Genomic DNA, 20,346 nt, shown 5'->3' with positions numbered 1-20,346 from the left:
TGAGAAGCTGTTGAACTAATCTCTGCTCTGAGTGGGATAAGTGTACCCACGCTCTGGACCAGGGACAGCAGATTTGCCCTGTGTCATGGGCTTGGACTGAGCTTGACCTGGTCTGAAGCTTGATCAAAGCAAGGGACTGTAAACAGTTTGAGAGTCAAGACCACAATTCGAGATGCAGTAGTTATGAGCTCTTTCTCTGGAATTCACTTCTAGTTTATTCTCCTCAGTTTGATGGAAGTGGCAGAGTATTGGGGATTGTTTGGTGTAAGATCTGGGGCTTTTGTTAGGCAGTACAGGATTTTGCAAGGAAGGCAATATGCACTTAAAAATTTATCTCTTATTCTCCTAGACTGCATTCATGAAGAGCTTGTGTTTTCAAGCTGATGTTTATTTAACTTATGTACACTTTGTATATCAAAGGGTTAGGGTCTCTGGATCCTAACTCTGGATCACAGGTGTTTCTGGATATCATTAAGAAATACCACTCTTCCTGGATTTCTTCTGTCATTTTTTATACATACCACTTAGACGGAACCTTTTTCTTTATTGATTGCGGTATTAAATTGATTTTACCAGACTAGATAAACTGTCTGAAAAGGCAGCAGCTAAAGTGACACCAGTAGGTTGTTGTGGTATCAAACCTATTTATAAGCTTTGCTGTGAGAATTGCTGTGTGAGAACACTCTGCAGACTGGAAGGAGTCTTGCTCTCAGCAGCTTTGCCCAGGCTTTGGGCTGGGTTTCAGAGCCATGGGCCCTGCTACAGGAATGGAGGCAGAAACAAAGCCTGGCCCAGTCTACAGAAGACATTTTATGCCAAGAATAAAACAAATAGGGAATAAAATTGAATAAAGTTAGCAAAAAGTCTTGGTCCCCTAATCCAGTCCTATGCCAAGAGTACTTGGTTTTGTCTGAACAAAAGTAATGTATGTATTGATAATGTTATTTTCAGTTTTTGATGTTGAGTATTCACAGACTGCCCTCTTGATGTCTGCATCTTTGTTCTGATTTCATGACATGTTCTTTCTTTTTAGAATGAGGAAATGTCAGAATCTACAGTGGATGCCTTCAAAAGCTTATCTCCAGAAGCAAGCTAAAGGTAGGCTAAAAGACTTGCCTTGAGTATAGGACAAAACAGAAGTTTTTCTTTTCAGAGGTTTTGCTCTCTGTGCTGTTTTAGCTCCACTGAGCTTATAAAGGTTATTCTGCTGGGAGCCAACCTGCCTGCACTGTTGGTGGCAGGTGCAAGGGGCAGGAGAGATGTGAGTACTGACAGACATTGCACATGCCAGAGTCTTTCAGCACTGGACTGGTGCTGACTGGACTGGTTTGTTTCCTTCCTTTTGCTTCCTTTTCCTTCCTCACAAAGTCTGCTCTGAATCTGTGTTACTGCAGGAGGGTGTTGCTTATTGCTGTTGCAAAATAGAGGCCCTAGGTGTGAGAAAACACAGATTGAAGTACAAACCAAGTTTATTTTTTGAGTACAGTTTTTTCTTTGGTATGACAGAATGGCAAAGTTCTGAATCAGTGTCCTTGTTTTAAGAGAGCAGCAAATAATTTGAAGTCACACTATATTTTTTGTGTTGCTTTATCTGTGCTTCTTTTTCTTAGCTGCAAAAAAGAAAGAGAAGAAATCCAAGACAAATGAGAAAAAAGAAAGCCATTCTGGAAAAAACCAGTTGGACTCTGGACAGAAACAAACTCCTCAGGCTGTTGTACCAAGAGAAGACAATTCTGGGAAGAAGAGCAATGAGCCTGCCCGTAAGCCTGTTGAGGAAAAGCATGAGGATGGGAATTCCTCCGTTCCTGTGTCAGAGCCCAAACAGGTCCCTGTGTCTGGTACCAGAAAGACTGGCAAGCAGATGTCCCAGCCAGTCCAGCTCCCTCCTCCTCAGCCACCAAGCTCAGGACCTTTGAAAAAAGAAGCACCTAAACTTAGCACTTCTGAGCCCAAGAAAAAGCAGACTCCCCAGCCAGAAATAGGTAAATGGGACTATTTATCCTCAGTACGTTTGAGTCATGTTAAGTAACAATACTGGTAAAAGCTGGTGCATTTGAAACCCGATAAATGCTTTATGGTGTGATTAAATCTCAGCAGATTATTTTGGAAATTTTGCTTAGAACTGGCTTCCTTTTTTCTTGAGTCACAGTGTATGTTAGGGCAGGGAGAAAGATGGCTATCCTGGTTGGGACTCTTGAGTTGTGTAGTTGTGGCAGTCTTGAAGTGTATTTTCAGAATTGTTAAGTCTGTCGACTTCCCATTCTGAATGTGAAACCAGGAGGATGTCATCTTGTATAGTCCACTATTGTATGTAGTGCAGAGCAGTGTGAACAGTCACCAGCCAGGCAGCTCTGGGATTTCTGTGGCTTTGCACCCACAATGCTCCAGATTGTATGCAGAGCAAACTCTTCTAGTCTTGCCTCAAAGAAACTGCTCATAGCTGGGGAGGTGCAGCCACAGAAGAGGGTGGAAAAGTTCTAGTCTAAAACTCATCGCACATTACCCAGCTGATTTTTTTCCCTTTTCTTCTCTACAGGTGGCTGTTAGTTACTTGAAATACTCATAATTTTTCCCCCCTTCCTAGGCACAGAACAAAGCAAACAGAAAAAAATTGCTCCCCGTCCAACTTTCCCTGTGAAACAGAAACCAAAAGAAAAGGTGAATACTGTTTTTTATACAGTCAGTAAAATCTCAAGCACCTGGAACTTCTGTCTAGAAAATAGAACCATATTGCTTAAGCCTTTGCAGATTTTTTTATTTGGTTCTTAAAGATGTTAGGCTTTCCCTTGTGGCAGTATGTGGATAGCAAAAACCATGGCCTGTACCTAAGATTCAGTTCAGATTCTACTTTGGTATCTAAGATTTCTGTGTTGGAGGGTGGAGGCTAGGTTTTCCGTAAAAAAATGCAACTACTTTTGTCTCAGAAATAGCTCGATCATGGAAAAAAAGAATTGTCCTGAGTAAACCTGAGGGAGAAGTGAGTAGAGCCTGTTTATACCCAGAGTTGCCCCACTGCATCCAAACACCAACCCATGCTTTGACGAAAGAACAATGTGAGGGTAAAACACATGGAATTAGGAGTGTACGTGCATATGGAATGCTCTTAGGGAATGGTTTGTAGAATGGTCACTTCCCTGCAGCTTTGTAATACTTGTTAATTTTGTGCTGGTTTGGGGGTTTGTCTGTAAATTATTTATGGTATTGGATGTAACTGCTGATTGAGTTCTAACATCCAGAGTTGGGATTAATGCAGGCTCCTTTGCTTGACCAGGAAAAGCCCCCTCCTCTAAGCAAGCCAGAGAGCAGCACACTGAACTTGCTCAGCACTCTGACTAACGGCAGCAGTTCCAAGCAAAAGCCACCTACAGATGGAGTCCACAGAATCCGAGTGGATTTCAAGGTAGAGGACAAAATGTTTTAAGTATTTGAATGTCCGCTGGCTTTCAGACACTGGAACTAGAGTCCCCTGAAAGTGCTGGCAATAACTGCTGAGTTTGTGTGTCTGGTACCTTTCAAAGGGAACCGCCAAAATAGGAGCCTCATGACAAGTCACTTGGTTGATTTTTAAAAGCTTGTTATGCCTTTTTTTTCTTATAATTAGAGTACTGGATGAAGAGACACTTAAAGCTTTAAAACCTTAACTGTCAATGTGTGAGGATGAGCAAGAATTTAAAGTTTATGAAGAATTATTCCATTAAGATGGAACTTTAAAACCTTACCACAACTTGAGCCAACAAGATTTGGGGAAAATGTTAGTAACTTGTAATTCACAACGTTTGGGGTATATCTGGGTTTTAAAATGATAATTAATGTACGTTTTTGAACAACAGTGTTGAAATAATAATAAAAATATTTTCCTAATAATTTTTCAGTTCATCTATAAGTGTTGATACTGGAGATCATAGTGAGATCTCATAAGTGTTTTATACAAATATGGAGCTTTAATAAAGTATAATTCTTCTGAAATTTCACTTCTAGTAATACTTGTGCAATTGTGAAAAGCCTTGTCCTGTTCCTAAGGTTTGCTTTCCCTAGAAGGAAGGCTCTAGCATGCCATTGAGTGCTCTCGGCAGGAACATCGCCGAGGTGTGACTCTCCCAGAATACACTGTAAAGTAGACTGAGGTAGACATTGAAATTATTTCAGTTTGAGGCATCTTAATCACAGGCCCTGAACTGAACCCGTGGCGGGAGCATTTTGTACTGATTTTGTATTGCCTTGTTCTGCATGGTGATGTGTCCTTTTGTACTTTCAGGAGGACTGTGAAGTGGAGAATGTTTGGGAGATGGGTGGGTTAGGCATCGTCACCTCGGTACCTATTACTCCCAGGGTGGTGTGTTTTCTCTGTGCCAGCAGTGGACATGTGGAGGTAAAGCATTGTGTTCTGCTGTTGATGACTTAATTACAGCACTGTATTGTTACAAAAATAAATAAATAAAAATTATAACGACCTTAATCCAGAAGAAATTAAAATAATACCGGTAAATCTGTCCTTGCTAGAATTTGTCCCAAGATACTAAAGTGCAAGGTATTTAAAATCAATTTGGGAACTCACGTCTGATGAAAAGCAGGAGCTTTGCTCTCTTTTAACCTGAAATAAGAAAGACTGCCCAATGGTGCTGACAGGTTTTAGACAGCCTTGACTATTCCAGGTGTGTCCATACCTGCCAAAAGCTGTAAACTGTTACAGAAACATAACTGGAAAGGTTCTGACACTGCCTAAAGAGCTGGATTGAGATGTGTTAAATGCATTTCCAGGTTTAGATAGGCGCCTTCTCAGCACCTTCAGACCAGCTGACCCGGGTGCTGTTGCTCTAGGAGGGGCCTGGGTTCTGATGAGTGGACAGGGGAAAAGAGGGTTAAGTTCTGGATGTGGACATCAGTGCATTTGCGGTCCATGAAGGCCCTGTGGGGCATGGAGCCATCCCCTTCTTAGTTAGGGGCCCCCAGGGGACAAAAGATTCCCATGTCCCCTGTGAGCCTGCAGTGTCTGTGCTCTGAGGATGATTGTTTTCCTGCTATGACCACTCTTGTACAGGATACAGAGAAACTAGAAGAGCTTTGTAATGCTGAAGTGGGCTGAACAGAGGGAGAGAGACTCTCTTTGCTCTGCATGTCCCCACTTCATGCACCAAGTGTGTCTTCTGGTGCATCTGGCTTGTAGTACATGGAAGAAGTGAGGGAGGGAGGTCCTGCAGAACCCTAGAGGCCTTTATCAATGCTCAAAGCACTTAGTTAACAGGTACCAGACTCCTGGTGGCTCTGAGGTGTCCAGTCGCTATTTAGGTTACCTGAAATACAGAGTTTCCCTCCTAAAATCTTGTTCTGTCAATTGTAAAGCAGAATTCAAAATAGTTCGGAGCACAAGTGGGCTGGTTTGGGAACTTGGAGCAGTTTCTGCTTTGCTAAAACCTGCCTCTCCCCCCCTTGCAGTTTGTATATTGCCAGGTCTGCTGTGAGCCCTTCCACAAGTTCTGCCTGGAGGAGAGCGAGCGGCCCCAGGAGGATCAGCTGGAGAACTGGTGCTGCCGTCGCTGCAAGTTCTGCCACGTCTGTGGGAGACAGCACCAGGCCACCAAGGTACCCCAAAACCACTGGGAGACCCAGCAGCACCCCCACTGCTCCCAGGGCTCCTCTGGACCCAGAGGTCGGCCAGCAAGTATGTGCCAGGAGCAGAGTCTCTGTGCGCTGGGGAGGAGGCCTCTTGAGTTGCTCCATTGCAGCTTCTTTCTCATGACCTGAATGGGGGATCCAGTCAAAAATGAAAAAGTCCAGAATTTTGCATCCCTTTGTAGGGGGTCTGTACCAATGCTTTTTTCCCTTCTTCCTGTAGCAGTTGCTGGAGTGTAACAAGTGCCGAAACAGCTATCACCCTGAGTGCCTGGGCCCAAACTACCCAACAAAACCCACCAAGAAAAAGAAAGTTTGGGTGAGGGATTTTAATTTCTTTTTTGGATAATTCATTTGTTGACTAATAGTAATGCCATGGAGCAGAGCTCTGCAGCTGATTTGCTCTGATGCAGCTCCTCACCTCTTCAAGGCAAGGGGCCTATTGCATCAGAAGGTACATTTGGAAATAGTGAGGTGGCTGGTTGATAAGATGTTCTGAGAAAGCAGAATTGTTAGAGAGATTACCCTTTTTTTCAGTTGTAGTAAGTCCGAAGATCACAGTAAGTTTTTTGGTCATAGTCCCATAACGTGGAAGAAGGTCTTTAAAACAGAAGTGTTTGTTAACAAACCTGTTGATACCAGTATTGAGAGACAATTTGGATTAATTTGCTAATTTGTGTCTTTCAAGCTTTTGTTCTAAGTGCCTGTAGTGTATTTGCTACTAAGACTTTGTGTGCATGTTTCCTTCTACAATGTACAGAGTTTAAAAACTGTTAAAATAGGACTGTATATTTTAGATCTGAAGAAATGCCGCAACTATGTCTGTTTTAGGCGAGAGAAAGGTGATATTTTCTTTAGTGCAAATATGGAGGACAAAAAAACTATTCTGTGATTTGGTTTAGTGTTTTTTCTTGTTGTGTTATCACCATCTTACCATGGAGGAAGTGAGCTCGGTTCTCTTCAGTGAAAGTTTCAGCATTTAAAACTCCTCATTCTGTTGGGTAACATTTCTGCGCTCATGAAATAATAAAAATTATGAAATGTGTGGAAAGCACAGAAACTGCTGGATAAAAGCAAGTAATTCTTGCCAAATGAATTCTTTTTCCAGATATGTACCAAATGTGTTCGCTGCAAGAGCTGTGGATCAACAACACCGGGCAAAGGATGGGATGCACAGTGGTCTCATGACTTCTCCCTGTGTCATGATTGTGCCAAACTCTTTGCTAAAGGTACATATAGTTGTGATTCTTTACAGCAGGAGCTTCCTCAGCTGCTTGGGTTTGAATCAGCCACTGTAAATGGGCAGAGGGCACCTGAGCATGGCACCTGAGCTTGGCATGGTCCAGGCAGCAATGAGGCTGGTTGTGGTCGAGCCTGAAAGTGCACGTAACAATTCAGAGCCAGGATCTTACACTGTGCAATGGCTCACCAAAGTCACCAGTGCTTTATTTTCAGGGTTTGGAGCTCTTAGTATATAAACACTGTACCATATAAAGGATTTATTACACACTTGTTGCCCCAGGTTTTCAAATAGCAGTTGAGGAAAAGACATTTTAAAACACTTCTGATGTTAAAGGAAAATTTCTATTGTAAAGTGCTTGTTCCTTGTGTCAGTTGCTGTACATGATGCCTTTGAACCTCAGAGGGCATTTTGAGGAAGAATCTTAGGATAGAAAGTCTTGAATGTTCCACGTAATTTCTTGCCTGTTAGTCATATTTGTCCTTTCATTTTGCTCTTGCATATGGTATTTTGTTAGTCTCGCCACGGCCAAACAATGGCTGTCCAGCCATGGAATTCTAAAGTAGTTGGTGGCCTTCCAAAGTTATTTCTTGTAGCGTTGTAACAGTAGAGGGAACTCTGCTGGCAGTTTACTGGGAAGGGTGTTTGGAGCTGCCTTCTTAGCACCTCAGTAAGTAACCACACAGACTTTAAGGTGTGTTTGGCATCCATACTTCTGATAAGATCCCGTATTGTTTGCAGGAAATTTTTGTCCTCTCTGTGACAAGTGCTATGATGATGATGACTACGAGAGCAAGATGATGCAGTGTGGGAAATGCGACCGCTGGGTCCACTCCAAATGTGAAAACCTTTCTGGTAAGGAAGTCCTTGTCCCCTCAGTACTGAAGAACATGAGGTAGTGATTAGACCAAAGCAATCAAGTCTTGGATTTCTACTAGAGTGTTACTTTAACACACTCGCCTGTTGTGACCTACCTGAAAAATGCCTGTGGAGTAACAACAGGTAAACCAGTGCTAATACCAATGACATCCTGAAAGCACAGGATCCTCAAAGGCAGTGTCACTCAGTTAGCTGTTCAAGAGGCTTTTGTTACATGAAAAGTCTCAGGCAGTAGGTGCAGGGCAGGGATTTTTTTCCTGTATCCTTCAGTAAAGCAATTCAGATGGTTATCCTGTCTTCTTTTGTCTCCAGATGAAATGTATGAGATACTCTCCAACTTGCCCGAGAGCGTTGCATACACCTGCATTAACTGTACAGAGCAGCATCCTGCAGAATGGCGTCTGGCACTGGAAAAGGAGCTGCAGATTTCCTTGAAGCAGGTTTTAACAGCCCTATTGAATTCCAGAACCACCAGCCACTTACTGCGGTATCGACAGGTAAGCTGGAGTCTGTGCCCTGTTAACCTGGCATTCAGTTGAGTTCTTGAGGTGTTGCTGCACCTCATACTGCAGAAGTGTCTGCATCATACTTGGAACAGCATTTTTTCTTTTGTTGATTCTTTTGGAAGCAGAGAAGTGGGGTATCTGTGATACAACTTGGGAGCTGAAAGAAAAATAGGGTAAAGTTCTTCAAGGAATAAGAAGATTTAGGCTCTGTGATGATGAAGGTGCTTTTCTGACAGAAGAACAGGATCTTTGTCTTGAAATATGCACTCAGAAATTACTTCTGAGCAATGAGTTTGATCCTTATGCTTGATGGTTCTGTCCTGCTGTGCACCTTACAGGTCCCAGCAGTAAGCTGGTTAAGAGCTTTTCTGTCTTGCCCCTACATTTTGGACAGAAATTCAGAACTCAGGCCTCCTTTCTTTCACATTAGCAAGAGTCTTTGGACCAATAAATGGGCTTGGGAGAGTATCATCAGGAGAAGCTGCATTTCAATAGTTAACATCCCTCTGTCTCCTTGCTGGTGTTCACAGGCAGCAAAACCGCCTGATTTAAATCCTGAGACAGAAGAGAGTATCCCATCCAGAAGCTCTCCTGAGGGTCCCGATCCTCCTGTCCTAACAGAAGTCAGTAAACAGGAGGAGCAGCAACCTCTGGATCTGGAAGGAGTGAAAAGGAAAATGGATCAAGGAAGTTACATTTCTGTGGTATGTCAAAGTTGTCATGTTCTGCTCTATTACTAGGCACTGTGAATTGCTTTATCACATATGGTGTTCATAACTGAGCACCTTAAGCCTTTTCTTTAGGAACAGGGAAGCAGGTTATCGTGCTGCTAAAAATAGTTCTGGCTGGCACCAGCTTAGATTGGTCCAGACGTAAGTAACTGACACTTTTGTGGGGCTCTCTGTAGCCAGCAGTGGTACTTGGTCAGACCCCAGTTTGCTCTTAGTCAGACATTTATGTAGATAAGTGTTCAGGTCATCCTGAACATGAAAATTCTGACTGAAGGTCTGGCCAAATAGTCCTGATGCAGTTGGTTAGCTGGAAACTAAGGATTCATGGGCGGAGGGGTGATCTCTTTTCAGGGTCATTTTTAAAAAATGCTAGTGTTGATCAAATAAATTCTCTTTGCATAGACCAGCCTTTTCCTTTTTTTTTCCTAGAGAATTTGTAATCTTGAGGAGCACTGTATTTTGCAAAGTGCTTGGCAAATGTTGTGGTGCCAGATTTTGACCAAATCCTTGTGAGACAGCTAGTTTAGCAGATTTAAAACCAGTCAACAGTCAGCTGAAGTGAACGGTTGTGGGTGTAGCAGCTGTGCCAGCCAGTTTACAAATTTAGAGGTCTTCTTGCTCCTTCATACCCAAATTCCCTTTCTGCTTTTAAGTTGATGCTCTGGTTCAATCTTACAGTCATCTGAGTGTTCACTTGAACATTGTCTTAAAAAATTAGTGGGTGGTATGGCTGTGCAAAAGACAATCCTGCTAACGTGAAGTTCTGCGGATTTCTTACAGTTGGATTTTAGTGATGACATCGTGAAGATCATTCAAGCAGCCATTAATGCTGATGGCGGGCAGCCAGAGATTAAGAAAGCCAATAGCATGGTCAAGTCCTTCTTTATTCGGGTGAGCTGGCCTACAGTTACTTTGAAATCTGCTTGGTATCCTACCCCTGCTTGTTGATGTTGGAGTCTAAAGGGCCACCACATTTAGCCTTGCTTGGATGTTTCCAGGAATAAAATAATACATTGTCAGAGTTGTTAATGTTAATGAAATGTTACTAGTTGTGCATTTACAGTACATCTTGGCTGAACATCTTTGAAGTTTTTGGTATGTTGTCTAACTTTTCTAATGGGATGTTGTTTTCCTTTAGCAAATGGAGCGTGTTTTTCCATGGTTCAGTGTAAAAAAGTCCAGATTTTGGGAGCCAAATAAAGTAACAAGCAAGTAAGTAATTGTTCTGTATCCAATTGCGGCGCCCTGCTGTTTGCCAGCTGGCCAAGCGAAACGTATTGAAAGAGCCTGTTTGCGGGGTTGGAATTGCTGTTTTTCCTTTTTTCTTTTCTTTTTCTTTTTTTTTCCTAAGAAGTTACACAGTAATCCCATTTCCATGTTTTGTACACACTTCTTTGTTTTAAGCAGAGTAACCAAAATTCTTAATTAGAACTAGGTGTACTGTGTGTTGGCTGGTCAATCCTGACCTTCCTTCCCTCTCCTTCTCACATTAGCACCCCCATTTGGGGTAGCCCTCCTGCATCTGTTACCCTTCCAAGAAGCAGACGACCACATCACAGACATTAAAATGTGACTGGTGGGGAGCATGTGTGGGCTGTAGGTAATTAATGGAGTTGTTGCTGGGGGGTGGATGTCAGATAGGCAGGGTATAGGAACCTCTGGTGCAGCCAGGTGTGACACTGACTCCTTGCTGCATCTCAGCAGTGGTATGTTGCCGAATGCGGTGCTGCCCCCATCGCTCGACCATAATTATGCTCAGTGGCAGGAGCGTGAAGAGAACAACCGCACTGAACAGCCCCCTCTGATGAAGAAAATCATTCCAGCTCCAAAACTCAAAGGGCCTGGAGAGCCAGATTCACCAACTCCTCTACATCCTCCTACACCTCCCATCTCTGGTAAGAGAACTGATGTCAGGATTGCCAATCTCAAACCCAGAAGTGCAGCTGTCTTGGAGACCTGAAATCATTTAGAGGCAGTAACATATAAGATGTTTCTGAGCCGAGCCTGGACCCAAGGGTGCTTTTGCACCCACCTCTTTTCCCCTCAGAATGAAGGTTGTACAGAGGCTGACATGTGCTTTGGTTTCCAAGCTGGCTATTGAAAACTCTTGTGCTGTGTTCACTTACTAACAGTCTGTCCAGATGAATTTTTGCTGCCCTGAATTTCAATATTGTTCTCTCTTTTAACTCTTAAGGCTCTGACAGAAGCAGAGAGGATAGTCCTGAACTGAACCCACCTCCAGATGTGGAAGACAACAGGCAGTGTGCATTGTGCCTGAAATATGGTGATGACAGTGCTAACGTGAGTATCTGCCCCATTCCCCTTTCTGTAGGAGTTCTGGATGGGTTTTGTGCATTGTTGTGTCCTCTGAAACATCTGAAGAGAGTGTTTCCTTCTGTTCTTTAGGATGCTGGACGTCTTCTCTATATTGGCCAAAATGAATGGACACATGTGAACTGTGCTTTGTGGTCAGCAGAAGTGTTTGAAGATGATGATGGTTCTCTGAAAAACGTGCACATGGCTGTTATCCGGGGAAAGCAGCTGGTGGGTACAAGCAAAGAACACTTTGTTAAACTTCATGCTGATTTGGAATCACAAGGTGGGAGCCCAGCTAAAAGATGGTTTGTGTGCATTTGTTCTTCTCTGTCCTTTCCTTGCAATATTTTTTAACACTATATATAGTAGAACTGACTGAAGATATTTGGAAAGTTATTTTATCCTTGCTCAGTTCAAAAATATTATGGAGACCAAGTGAAGCTTGCAAATGTGAGGACTGGATACGAAGCACAAGCAGGAAGGTCTGGGAAAGGCCTGGAAGAACCAGTACACAAATGAAAACTTTTTTCCATGTGAGGAATAATTCTTCCTCTCACCTCCTCCTCCATGTCTCTCGCCTGTGTGTGTGAGTCACTGTAGTGAAATGGAGCAGCAATGAAGCGGGAGATCAAGCATTACTCTAAACTTCTGTCTGTGCCAAAAAACCCCAACTGACAACAGCAATGGTGGTCTGGTTTTATAAGAGATTAATTTTTTGGTTTTTTCTTTTTTGCTTCTGCAGAGGTGTGAGTTCTGCCAGAAGTCAGGTGCCACAGTAGGCTGCTGCCTCACTTCCTGCACCAGTAACTATCATTTCATGTGCTCACGAGTCAAGAACTGTGTCTTTCTGGATGATAAGAAAGTTTATTGCCAGAGGCATCGTGACTTGATCAAAGGGGAGGTAAGATTCTTCTTTCACTCTCTGCCTCACTCTCTGAAGGTGGGGTTAGCCTGTAACTATGAGCAGTTTTTAGAAGTTTATGTTGAATGTGTTTCTTGCTAACAAGGACTGGACCGCATTGCTCTTAAAAAGAAGTCAGTAATACAAGTGGCCTGGGGAAGTTTGGCAAGTGGTGCTGTGTGGTAATTCAAAAACCAAAAGACCAAAATAAGGTTCAAGTAGGACAAACTATGTAGCATACATGTGGTGGTTCCTTTAATTAACAAGTAGTTTTGTTGCTTCTTGTTCCAGGTGGTTCCTGAGAATGGGTTTGAAGTTCTTAGGAGAGTTTTTGTGGACTTTGAAGGGATCAGTTTGAGAAGAAAATTTCTTAGTGGCTTGGAACCAGAGAACATCCACATGATGATTGGTATGATCTAGTCTCTGGGTACTTAATCCACCTTTGGTGCTGGAATCTGGTTCACAGAACTGTTCCTCTCTCTGCTCAGGTTCAATGACAATAGACTGCTTAGGAATTCTGAATGACCTCTCAGACTGTGAAGATAAGTTGTTTCCCATCGGCTATCAGTGAGTATAAGCTGTTTCAAGACTCAGTGTCGTTCAGTATATTTCATGTCAAGCAAGCACTGAGGTAACATAGGGGAAATTTGACTAGTTTTTCCTACACTGTTGAGGAATCTCTGTTTTAAGGGTGTACAGTGTGTTCTGCCAGGAGGGCTTTGGCCAATGTAGTTTTGAGAAATAGAGAATTTAAAACAGAAATTAGGTTTACTCAGCTGTTGAGTAAATTGGTTTGTTTGAATTCTCTTCCAGGTGCTCCAGGGTGTACTGGAGCACAACAGATGCCAGGAAGCGCTGTGTTTATACCTGCAAGATCATGGAGTGCCGACCTCCAGTTGTGGAACCTGACATCAACAGCACTGTAGAGCATGATGATAATAGAACAATTGCCCATAGCCCAGTTCCCCTTACAGGTAATCTTTTAAGGACTTCACAGAAGTATATTCTCTGTATGGTTTTGCCATAGTGTATCTCTTAAACCAAATCTCTTAAATTTGGGCTAGAATCCAATTTAGGCTTCCATGTTACAGCATCTCAAGACTTTAAGCTCCTGGATATACTGCTTTGAAAATTTGAGCCAAACAAACACTGCTGCTGGGATGGTTTCTAGTCTACAACTCAGGGAATCTTCTAGTGATCTAAAACTTCAGACTGTGTTTGGTCTGTGATATGGGGTTTATTCAATACGCTGTTGAAGAGTTATATTGTGGTTCTGTATTTCCAAATCACTTACTTGTATCCAAGGGTAAAGCTGTGAAAGATTTTTTTATATGTTTCTAGTCATTGTCATTTTTAGCATAGGATCTTAAACTCTATAAATATATAGTGGAATGTCATGTGTAAGATGAGCAATTGCTACAAATATTTGAAAATGTTCTTACAAGAAGAAACCAGACATTATCTGATGTCAGATCTTTGTGTTTATTTAAAAAAATCCTGATTCTCCAAGTGGAACATGATAGTAATATATACTTTATTAGATTGTAGCTTTTAGGGCTCAGTGATGGCTTATACTCTTGTTTCTCTTTTATACAACAGAAATTCTACCAAAAGACACCCGAAATACACCTGAAATTGTAAACCCACCGTCACCAGATCATCCCTTGCATTCTCAGACCTCTAGTTCCTGTTACTATCCAGTGGTCTCCAAGGGTCCCAGGATCAGGGTGCCGAGTTACCCCTCCGCACAGAGGTCTCCTGGCTCGCGGCCGTTACCCTCTGCAGGTAGTTCTGGTGCTGCTGATTTTGATTGAGGTTTATTGTGGTAATATTTTTGGTTTAGTTCCTGTCTTTCTTGGCCTCTTTCAGAATGAGGCGGTTAGTTTACTGTTTCTAGAGAAAGCAGTGAAATGGCAATAGGTTGAGGAGAGGAAGTTCTAACAATACACAGTAGAGATGGCCTGCAGAGAAATGTACAACTAAAACAAACATTCCTTTGGGATGAAGAAGAGGCAGGATTTGCACCATATAGTAGTAGTGAGCTAAAAACACTGTGATGTCAGTTAGGGACTTAATATCTCAGTATTTTTCTGGAGAGAATCAGAAATCTGGTATTGTAATTCAGCAGCTGTTTCTGACTAATGTTTTCTTTCAAACTGATGTTGGCAATTCACATCTAAAGTTGAGATACCAAACCCTAAGATACAAACTTGCTGAATCCTGGTTGAATGTATCAGGTTTTTAACATTTATCTAAGGTATAAACACCATGTGTTGGTGTTGTTCGGCTGAAAAGTTTTGCTGGGTTTTAATTTTGTGTGTTTTGTATGAAGGAATTGGGTGTGCATTCATTGTGAAGGTTTAAGATCACCTGACAGTGTTTCTTGCCTTTGTTTCTCAGGAAGTCCTACCCCAGTGACCCATGAAATAGTGACAGTAGGAGATCCTTTGCTGTCCTCGGGACTGAAGAGCATTGGTTCTCGGAGACACAGCACCTCCTCTCTGTCACAGCAGCAATCAAAACTCCGGATGATTTCCCCTACAAGAGCTGGGAACGCTTACTCCAGGCACAGTGTGTCTTCAGCTTCCAGCATGGGGGCCTCTTCAGAATATGAACCTACTGTCAAAAGTACTGACCGCTTTGTGGGGTCAGTAAGCACAGGTCCTCCAAGTGCTCCAGTTCAAAGTTGCTCTACCAGTTCAGGCTCCCAGAAAACAGTGGCTACAACTGGAAATAAAACTTACCAGCTGGATGCATCTCAATCTACAGAAGGGAAACATTCCAGCAGTTCAGATTTAGTAGCCAAAGGTGCACCTTCTAAGGGAGAGAAAATGAAAACTTCAAAGGACCCAGATTATCTGTCTCATACTTTTGTTTCTGGAGGAACCTCCAAAGTGTCCACTCAGCCAACCAGTTCATCAGCCACGGAAATGAATAAAATAGGAACCTTTCAAGAGTGTTCAGGATCATTTTCTTCCAAAGAAGCAATACCCTTTCCACCTTTGCATCAGAGAGGCCCAAGGAAAGACAGAGATCAGCACATGGAACCTTTACAGCCAGAGAAGACAACTGTGGTTGATGAGATGGATGCAAAAACCTTGAAGGCTGCTGGAGTAAACAACAGATCTCCTGCAGCAAGTGAGCAGGTAGTTACTGCCCCCAGAGATAAACGTCATAAAGGCAAAAAGTTAATGAAAGACAGTTTTAAAGAGAAGCATTCCCTGAAATCTCTTACAGAGACAAGTCAAGCAGTAGGCAGTGATGAACTGAAACCAGACTTTGGAAATCAGGGTTTGGCAACTGAACAAATTAGTCAGAGGTTATGTAATAATATTCCTGCTGAAAAAGCTGGTGATAAGTCTCCATCTTCACAAGGGCCATCTAAAGGGACTGCAGTGCAGGCTGAAGCGGCCCCTAAGGAATCGCAGGCACCCAGGAAACGCACCGTTAAAGTTACTCTGACTCCTCTCAAAATGGAAAGCGAAAACCAGTCTAAAAATGCACAGCAGGAAAGTGATGCTGAAACTCAGTCTGCAGGGGCAGACCTGGCTGCTTTGACAGAGCCCTCCTCAGCTTCAGAAAGCCCGGAAGAGAACCCTGTAATTCAGGGAAATCCAAATGAACCACCAACACAGGAATCTCAGAATAACACATATGAAAATTTGGCCATTCAAGATAACAGCTTGATGCTCCAGGATGGTGCTAAAGCTCAAGAAGAAGGCTCATACAAGCGGAGGTATCCAAGGAGAAGTGCTCGGGCCAGATCCAATATGTTCTTTGGATTGACTCCTCTGTATGGTGTGAGGTCCTATGGAGAGGAAGACATTCCCTTCTACAGTAACTCAACTGGCAAGAAGCGAGGGAAGCGGTCTGCAGAAGGACAAGTGGATGGAGCAGATGACTTGAGCACATCAGATGAAGACGACTTATACTACTACAATTTCACAAGGACAGTGGTTTCCTCAAACACAGAGGAGAGGCTCGCATCCCATAGCTTATTCAGGGAGGAGGAGCAGTGTGATCTCCCAAAAATCTCACAGCTCGATGGTGTGGATGATGGAACTGAAAGTGACACAAGTGTCACAGCAACAACCAGAAAAGTCAGCCAGGTAACTAAAAGGAGTGGCAAAGAGAATGGGACAGAGAACTTAAAGCTGGATAGAACTGAAGAAGCTGGTGAGAAAGTGCAAGTCACCAAGAGCTCCACTGTCCACAAGACCGACCCCAAGATTGATAACTGCCACCCTGTGAGCAGGGTTAAAGCTCAGGGTCAGGACTCTCTGGAAGCACAGCTGAGCTCATTGGAAACAGGCCGCAGGGCTCACGCAAGCACACCTGCTGACAAGAACTTACTGGACACTTTCAACACAGAACTTCTGAAATCTGACTCTGACAATAACAACAGTGATGACTGTGGGAACATACTCCCTTCTGACATCATGGACTTTGTGCTGAAGAACACACCATCTATGCAGGCCTTGGGAGAAAGTCCAGAGTCCTCATCATCTGAACTCCTGACGCTTGGAGAAGGTTTAGGTCTTGACAGCAACCGTGGCAAGGATATGGGTTTGTTTGAAGTGTTCTCCCAGCAGCTGCCCACCACCGAAACAGTGGACAGCAGTGTCTCTTCCTCCATATCTGCAGAGGAGCAATTTGAATTGCCACTGGAGCTTCCTTCTGATCTCTCTGTTCTGACCACTCGCAGCCCTACGGTGCCCAGCCAAAATCACAGCAGGCTTGCCGTCATTTCAGAGGCTTCACTTTCTTCCTCGGGAGAGAGGTCAATGCTTGCCTTGCCTTCCACAGAGTCTGGGGAGAAGAGAGTGACAGTCACAGAAAAATCTGCTTCAGGAGAAGGCGACGCAGCTCTCCTGAGTCCAGGGGTAGACCCAAGCCCCGAAGGACACATGACTCCTGATCACTTCATCCAGGGTCACATAGATGCAGAGCATATAGCCAGCCCAGCCTGCGGCCCTGTCGAGCAAGGGCATGGCAGCAACCAAGATTTAACAAGAAACAGTGGGACTCCGGGTATCCAGGTGCCAGTATCGCCCACTGTTCCCCTCCAGAGCCAGAAGTACGTGCCAAACTCCACTGACAGTCCTGGCCCCTCACAAATCTCCAACGCTGCGGTGCAGACAACACCACCCCACCTCAAGCCAGCCGCAGAAAAACTTCTGGTAGTTAATCAAAACATGCAGCCCCTGTATGTCCTCCAAACTCTTCCCAACGGTGTCACCCAAAAGATACAGTTAACACCTTCTGTTAGTTCTGCGCAGAGTGTGATGGAAACCAACACTTCAGTGCTGGGGCCCATGGGGAGTGGGCTCACACTGACCACTGGGTTGAATCCAAGCTTGCCTCCATCTCAGTCATTATTCCCTCCCACAAGCAAGGGTATACTGCCCATGTCCCATCACCAGCATATACATCCCTTCTCCACACCTACTCAGACAGGCTTCCCCCCAAACATCAGCAGTCCTTCACCAGGTCTTCTAATTGGGGTGCAGCCACCCCCTGATCCTCAGCTCTTAGTGTCTGAAGCTAGTCAGAGGACAGACCTTGGTACTGCTGCTTCTACACCAGCTGCTGCCCTGGGCAAGAAACGGCCCATATCTCGTCTGCAGTCACGGAAGAACAAGAAGTTGGCTCCTTCTGGAACCCCTTCTGCTATAGCTCCTTCTGATATGGTCTCCAACATGACCTTAATTAATTTTGCTCCTTCCCAGATTTCTAACCACCCCCTGGACTTGGGAACCATTACAAATTCAACATCCCATAGAACCGTTCCCAATATTATCAAAAGGTCAAAGTCTGGGGTCATGTATTTTGAGCAAACATCTTTACTCCCACAAGGTGGGACCACTACTGCAGTCAGCACATCTCCCAGCATTATTGGTGCCGATGCCAGTCACCTCCCAGCAGGGCCTGTATCAGGCCTAACATCAAGTTCCTCAGTGCTGAACGTTGTATCCATGCAGGCCACAGCAGCCCCTAGTACTGGTGGGTCAGTTCCTGGTCATGTTTTGGGACAAAGTTCAGTAACATTAACAAGCCCTGGATTATTGGGGGACCTTGGTTCGATAAGCAACCTCCTGATCAAAGCTAGTCAGCAAAGCCTTGGTCTTCAGGAGCAGCATATGACTTTACCACCAAGTTCTGGGATGTTTTCGCAGCTGGGAGCATCTCAGACTCCATCTACAGCAGCCATGACTGCTGCATCAAGCATATGCGTTTTGCCCTCAGCACAGACAATGGGCATGACAGTTGCTCCGTCATCTGCTGACCCAGAAGGCTCGTACCAGCTTCAGCACATGACACAGCTTTTAGCCAACAAAACCGGGGTTGCATCCTCCCAGCTGGACCTTAGCACAGTTCCAGCAACAACGCAGTTGTCAAGCTTTCCACACCTGGTCGATGCTCCAAACAATACCGGACTCGAACAAAGCAAGGCTTCCTCATCAGTGATGCATGCCAGCTCAGCGTCTCCAGGAGGCTCCCCCTCACCTGGTCAGCAGTCTGCGAGTAGCTCTGTGCTGGGTTCCACAAAAATGAAGCCAAAAGTCAAACGCATCCAGCCATTATTAGACAAAGGGAATGGAAAGAAGCACAAAACTTCTCACGCGTGGGCTGGTTCTTCTGAAGTTCACGTTCCTGAAAAAGGGGCTGTTGCTGTACCCCCGGTCTCAGTTACAGGGTAAGAGGAGAGTTTGGTTTTGCTCATCGCTGAGGTTTTGTAACAGTATGAGAGAATTTTGCACTAGTTTCTCCAGCAAGTGGTGCAAGTCAAGGCAAATTGTGAAGTGCAACTTTTGATTCTGATGAGGAGCTGGAAGCCTGATCTGGTTCTCTGTATCTTACAAGCTGTTGTTGCTACTTGTGTAATTCTGCAGAACTGCCAAATCCCTGTTGGCAACTCCCAATGGATACATTCCTGCTTTCCAGTCTCATTTATGGCACACATGGGTTGGCAGATACTTTGAATGTTCCCAAATCTTTTTCTTCCAGGACTCCTGCTGTGAAGGCAGATGCGCAGGATGCAGCCAGCGTAGATCAGCCATTGCAGAAGCCAAATGGGCAGTCTGCAGGGTAAGGGTTGAACAGACCTTTCTATGTGGTTCTGCTCGCTTGAGCTAAAGGACATTTGTTTGGAGAATGCAGGAAGTCTGGCATTCTTAGTTAAAATGCCTGGGGAGCTTTCAGTGGGGAATGTACAGTCACAATTTGATGCAATATGGAATCATTTTGCATTAAGCTGCATGTAGTTTTGGGAAGCTCAGTGCCTGCTGAGGAGATGCTCATTCAGCGGTGTCTGATTGTGTGTTGGCCTGCACCTTAATCCTGAGTGGGGCTGACACAGAGAGCGGGTCACAGGCTGTCTGGAATTAGGCTGCTGCCCACAGACTGATAGAGGCTGCAAAGAGAAATGCTACTGAGTAGAATATTTTTGTTTGTTAATTTCCAACTGAATTGATGTCAGAACATTTGATCTGGAAAAAGATTCTTGTATCTGTCTAAGACTGCTGCTCAGGGTTGGTGAGGAAATGAGGCAGGTTGTTAGCTGTTTTTCTCCATGTTCTCCTCCTTCCCTCCCAAGGCAACCAGCTGTGATCCCAGAACCTCAATCAACACAGAACTCAATAAATGAGCAAGAAAATGCAGGTATGTCACTTCTTCAGAAACACCTGGTCTGTCATTCTGTCAGGAAAAGGGTCAGAGCTATTAGCTTGTTACCCCTGCTATAAGGGGAGGAAATGTTTGTTTGCTATTTGTAGATATTGGACAAATAGTTTTGTCTCTGTTTTTAGTTTGTGAGAATTTCAGCACTTGAGATTTCACACTCTTACTGCAACACTCTAGAATTTTTTTCTTGGCTGGATTTGCTGGTGAAAAGGCCAGTCAGTAAGTTATTTTCAGTCATGGAACACCAGGTGTAAAAATCATCGTTCTTTCCAATTCCCATCTTCATGCTGGCTTCTGTCTTTTCTAGGCTCAAAAGCTCTCGAGGAAGAAGAGACCACTTTCAGCTCCCCTCTTATGTTTTGGCTTCAGCAAGAACAAAAGAGAAAAGAGTGTCTTGGTGAGAAGAAACCAAAAAAAGGTTTGGTTTTTGAGATCTCTAGTGATGATGGTTTTCAGATCTGCGCAGAAAGCATTGAAGGT

General features: G+C 43.9%; 1 protein-coding gene across 2 annotated transcripts in view; it reads left to right on the top strand.

Moving 5' to 3' along the window:
• The window catches only part of KMT2A (lysine methyltransferase 2A), a gene marked incomplete at its 5' end in the record, with an annotated part of 40,506 nt that overhangs the window by 13,092 nt on the left and 7,068 nt on the right, over nucleotides 1-20,346 (top strand). The window contains 25 exons of one of the 2 annotated variants that reach the window (XM_084221656.1): nucleotides 1,034-1,098; nucleotides 1,611-1,982; nucleotides 2,585-2,658; nucleotides 3,272-3,400; nucleotides 4,256-4,369; nucleotides 5,434-5,580; nucleotides 5,834-5,929; nucleotides 6,719-6,839; nucleotides 7,592-7,705; nucleotides 8,042-8,226; nucleotides 8,766-8,939; nucleotides 9,747-9,857; nucleotides 10,105-10,178; nucleotides 10,668-10,861; nucleotides 11,161-11,267; nucleotides 11,373-11,510; nucleotides 12,025-12,183; nucleotides 12,475-12,592; nucleotides 12,672-12,750; nucleotides 12,997-13,157; nucleotides 13,783-13,968; nucleotides 14,584-18,880; nucleotides 19,192-19,272; nucleotides 19,781-19,845; nucleotides 20,174-20,344. In XM_084221656.1, the coding sequence (XP_084077782.1) occupies nucleotides 1,034-1,098; nucleotides 1,611-1,982; nucleotides 2,585-2,658; nucleotides 3,272-3,400; nucleotides 4,256-4,369; nucleotides 5,434-5,580; nucleotides 5,834-5,929; nucleotides 6,719-6,839; nucleotides 7,592-7,705; nucleotides 8,042-8,226; nucleotides 8,766-8,939; nucleotides 9,747-9,857; nucleotides 10,105-10,178; nucleotides 10,668-10,861; nucleotides 11,161-11,267; nucleotides 11,373-11,510; nucleotides 12,025-12,183; nucleotides 12,475-12,592; nucleotides 12,672-12,750; nucleotides 12,997-13,157; nucleotides 13,783-13,968; nucleotides 14,584-18,880; nucleotides 19,192-19,272; nucleotides 19,781-19,845; nucleotides 20,174-20,344 (7,532 nt within the window). The remainder of the gene's footprint in view (nucleotides 1-1,033; nucleotides 1,099-1,610; nucleotides 1,983-2,584; nucleotides 2,659-3,271; nucleotides 3,401-4,255; nucleotides 4,370-5,433; nucleotides 5,581-5,833; nucleotides 5,930-6,718; nucleotides 6,840-7,591; nucleotides 7,706-8,041; nucleotides 8,227-8,765; nucleotides 8,940-9,746; nucleotides 9,858-10,104; nucleotides 10,179-10,667; nucleotides 10,862-11,160; nucleotides 11,268-11,372; nucleotides 11,511-12,024; nucleotides 12,184-12,474; nucleotides 12,593-12,671; nucleotides 12,751-12,996; nucleotides 13,158-13,782; nucleotides 13,969-14,583; nucleotides 18,881-19,191; nucleotides 19,273-19,780; nucleotides 19,846-20,173; nucleotides 20,345-20,346) is intronic. The other variant, XM_084221657.1, reaches the window with a different exon arrangement.

This window comes from Fringilla coelebs (assembly GCF_963513975.1).
Source record: "Fringilla coelebs genome assembly, chromosome: 25".
In the NCBI taxonomy this organism is placed as follows: domain Eukaryota; kingdom Metazoa; phylum Chordata; class Aves; order Passeriformes; family Fringillidae; genus Fringilla; species Fringilla coelebs.
The sequence above is the reverse complement of the archived record's forward strand: the minus strand, read 5'-3'. Positions and strand labels throughout refer to the sequence as shown.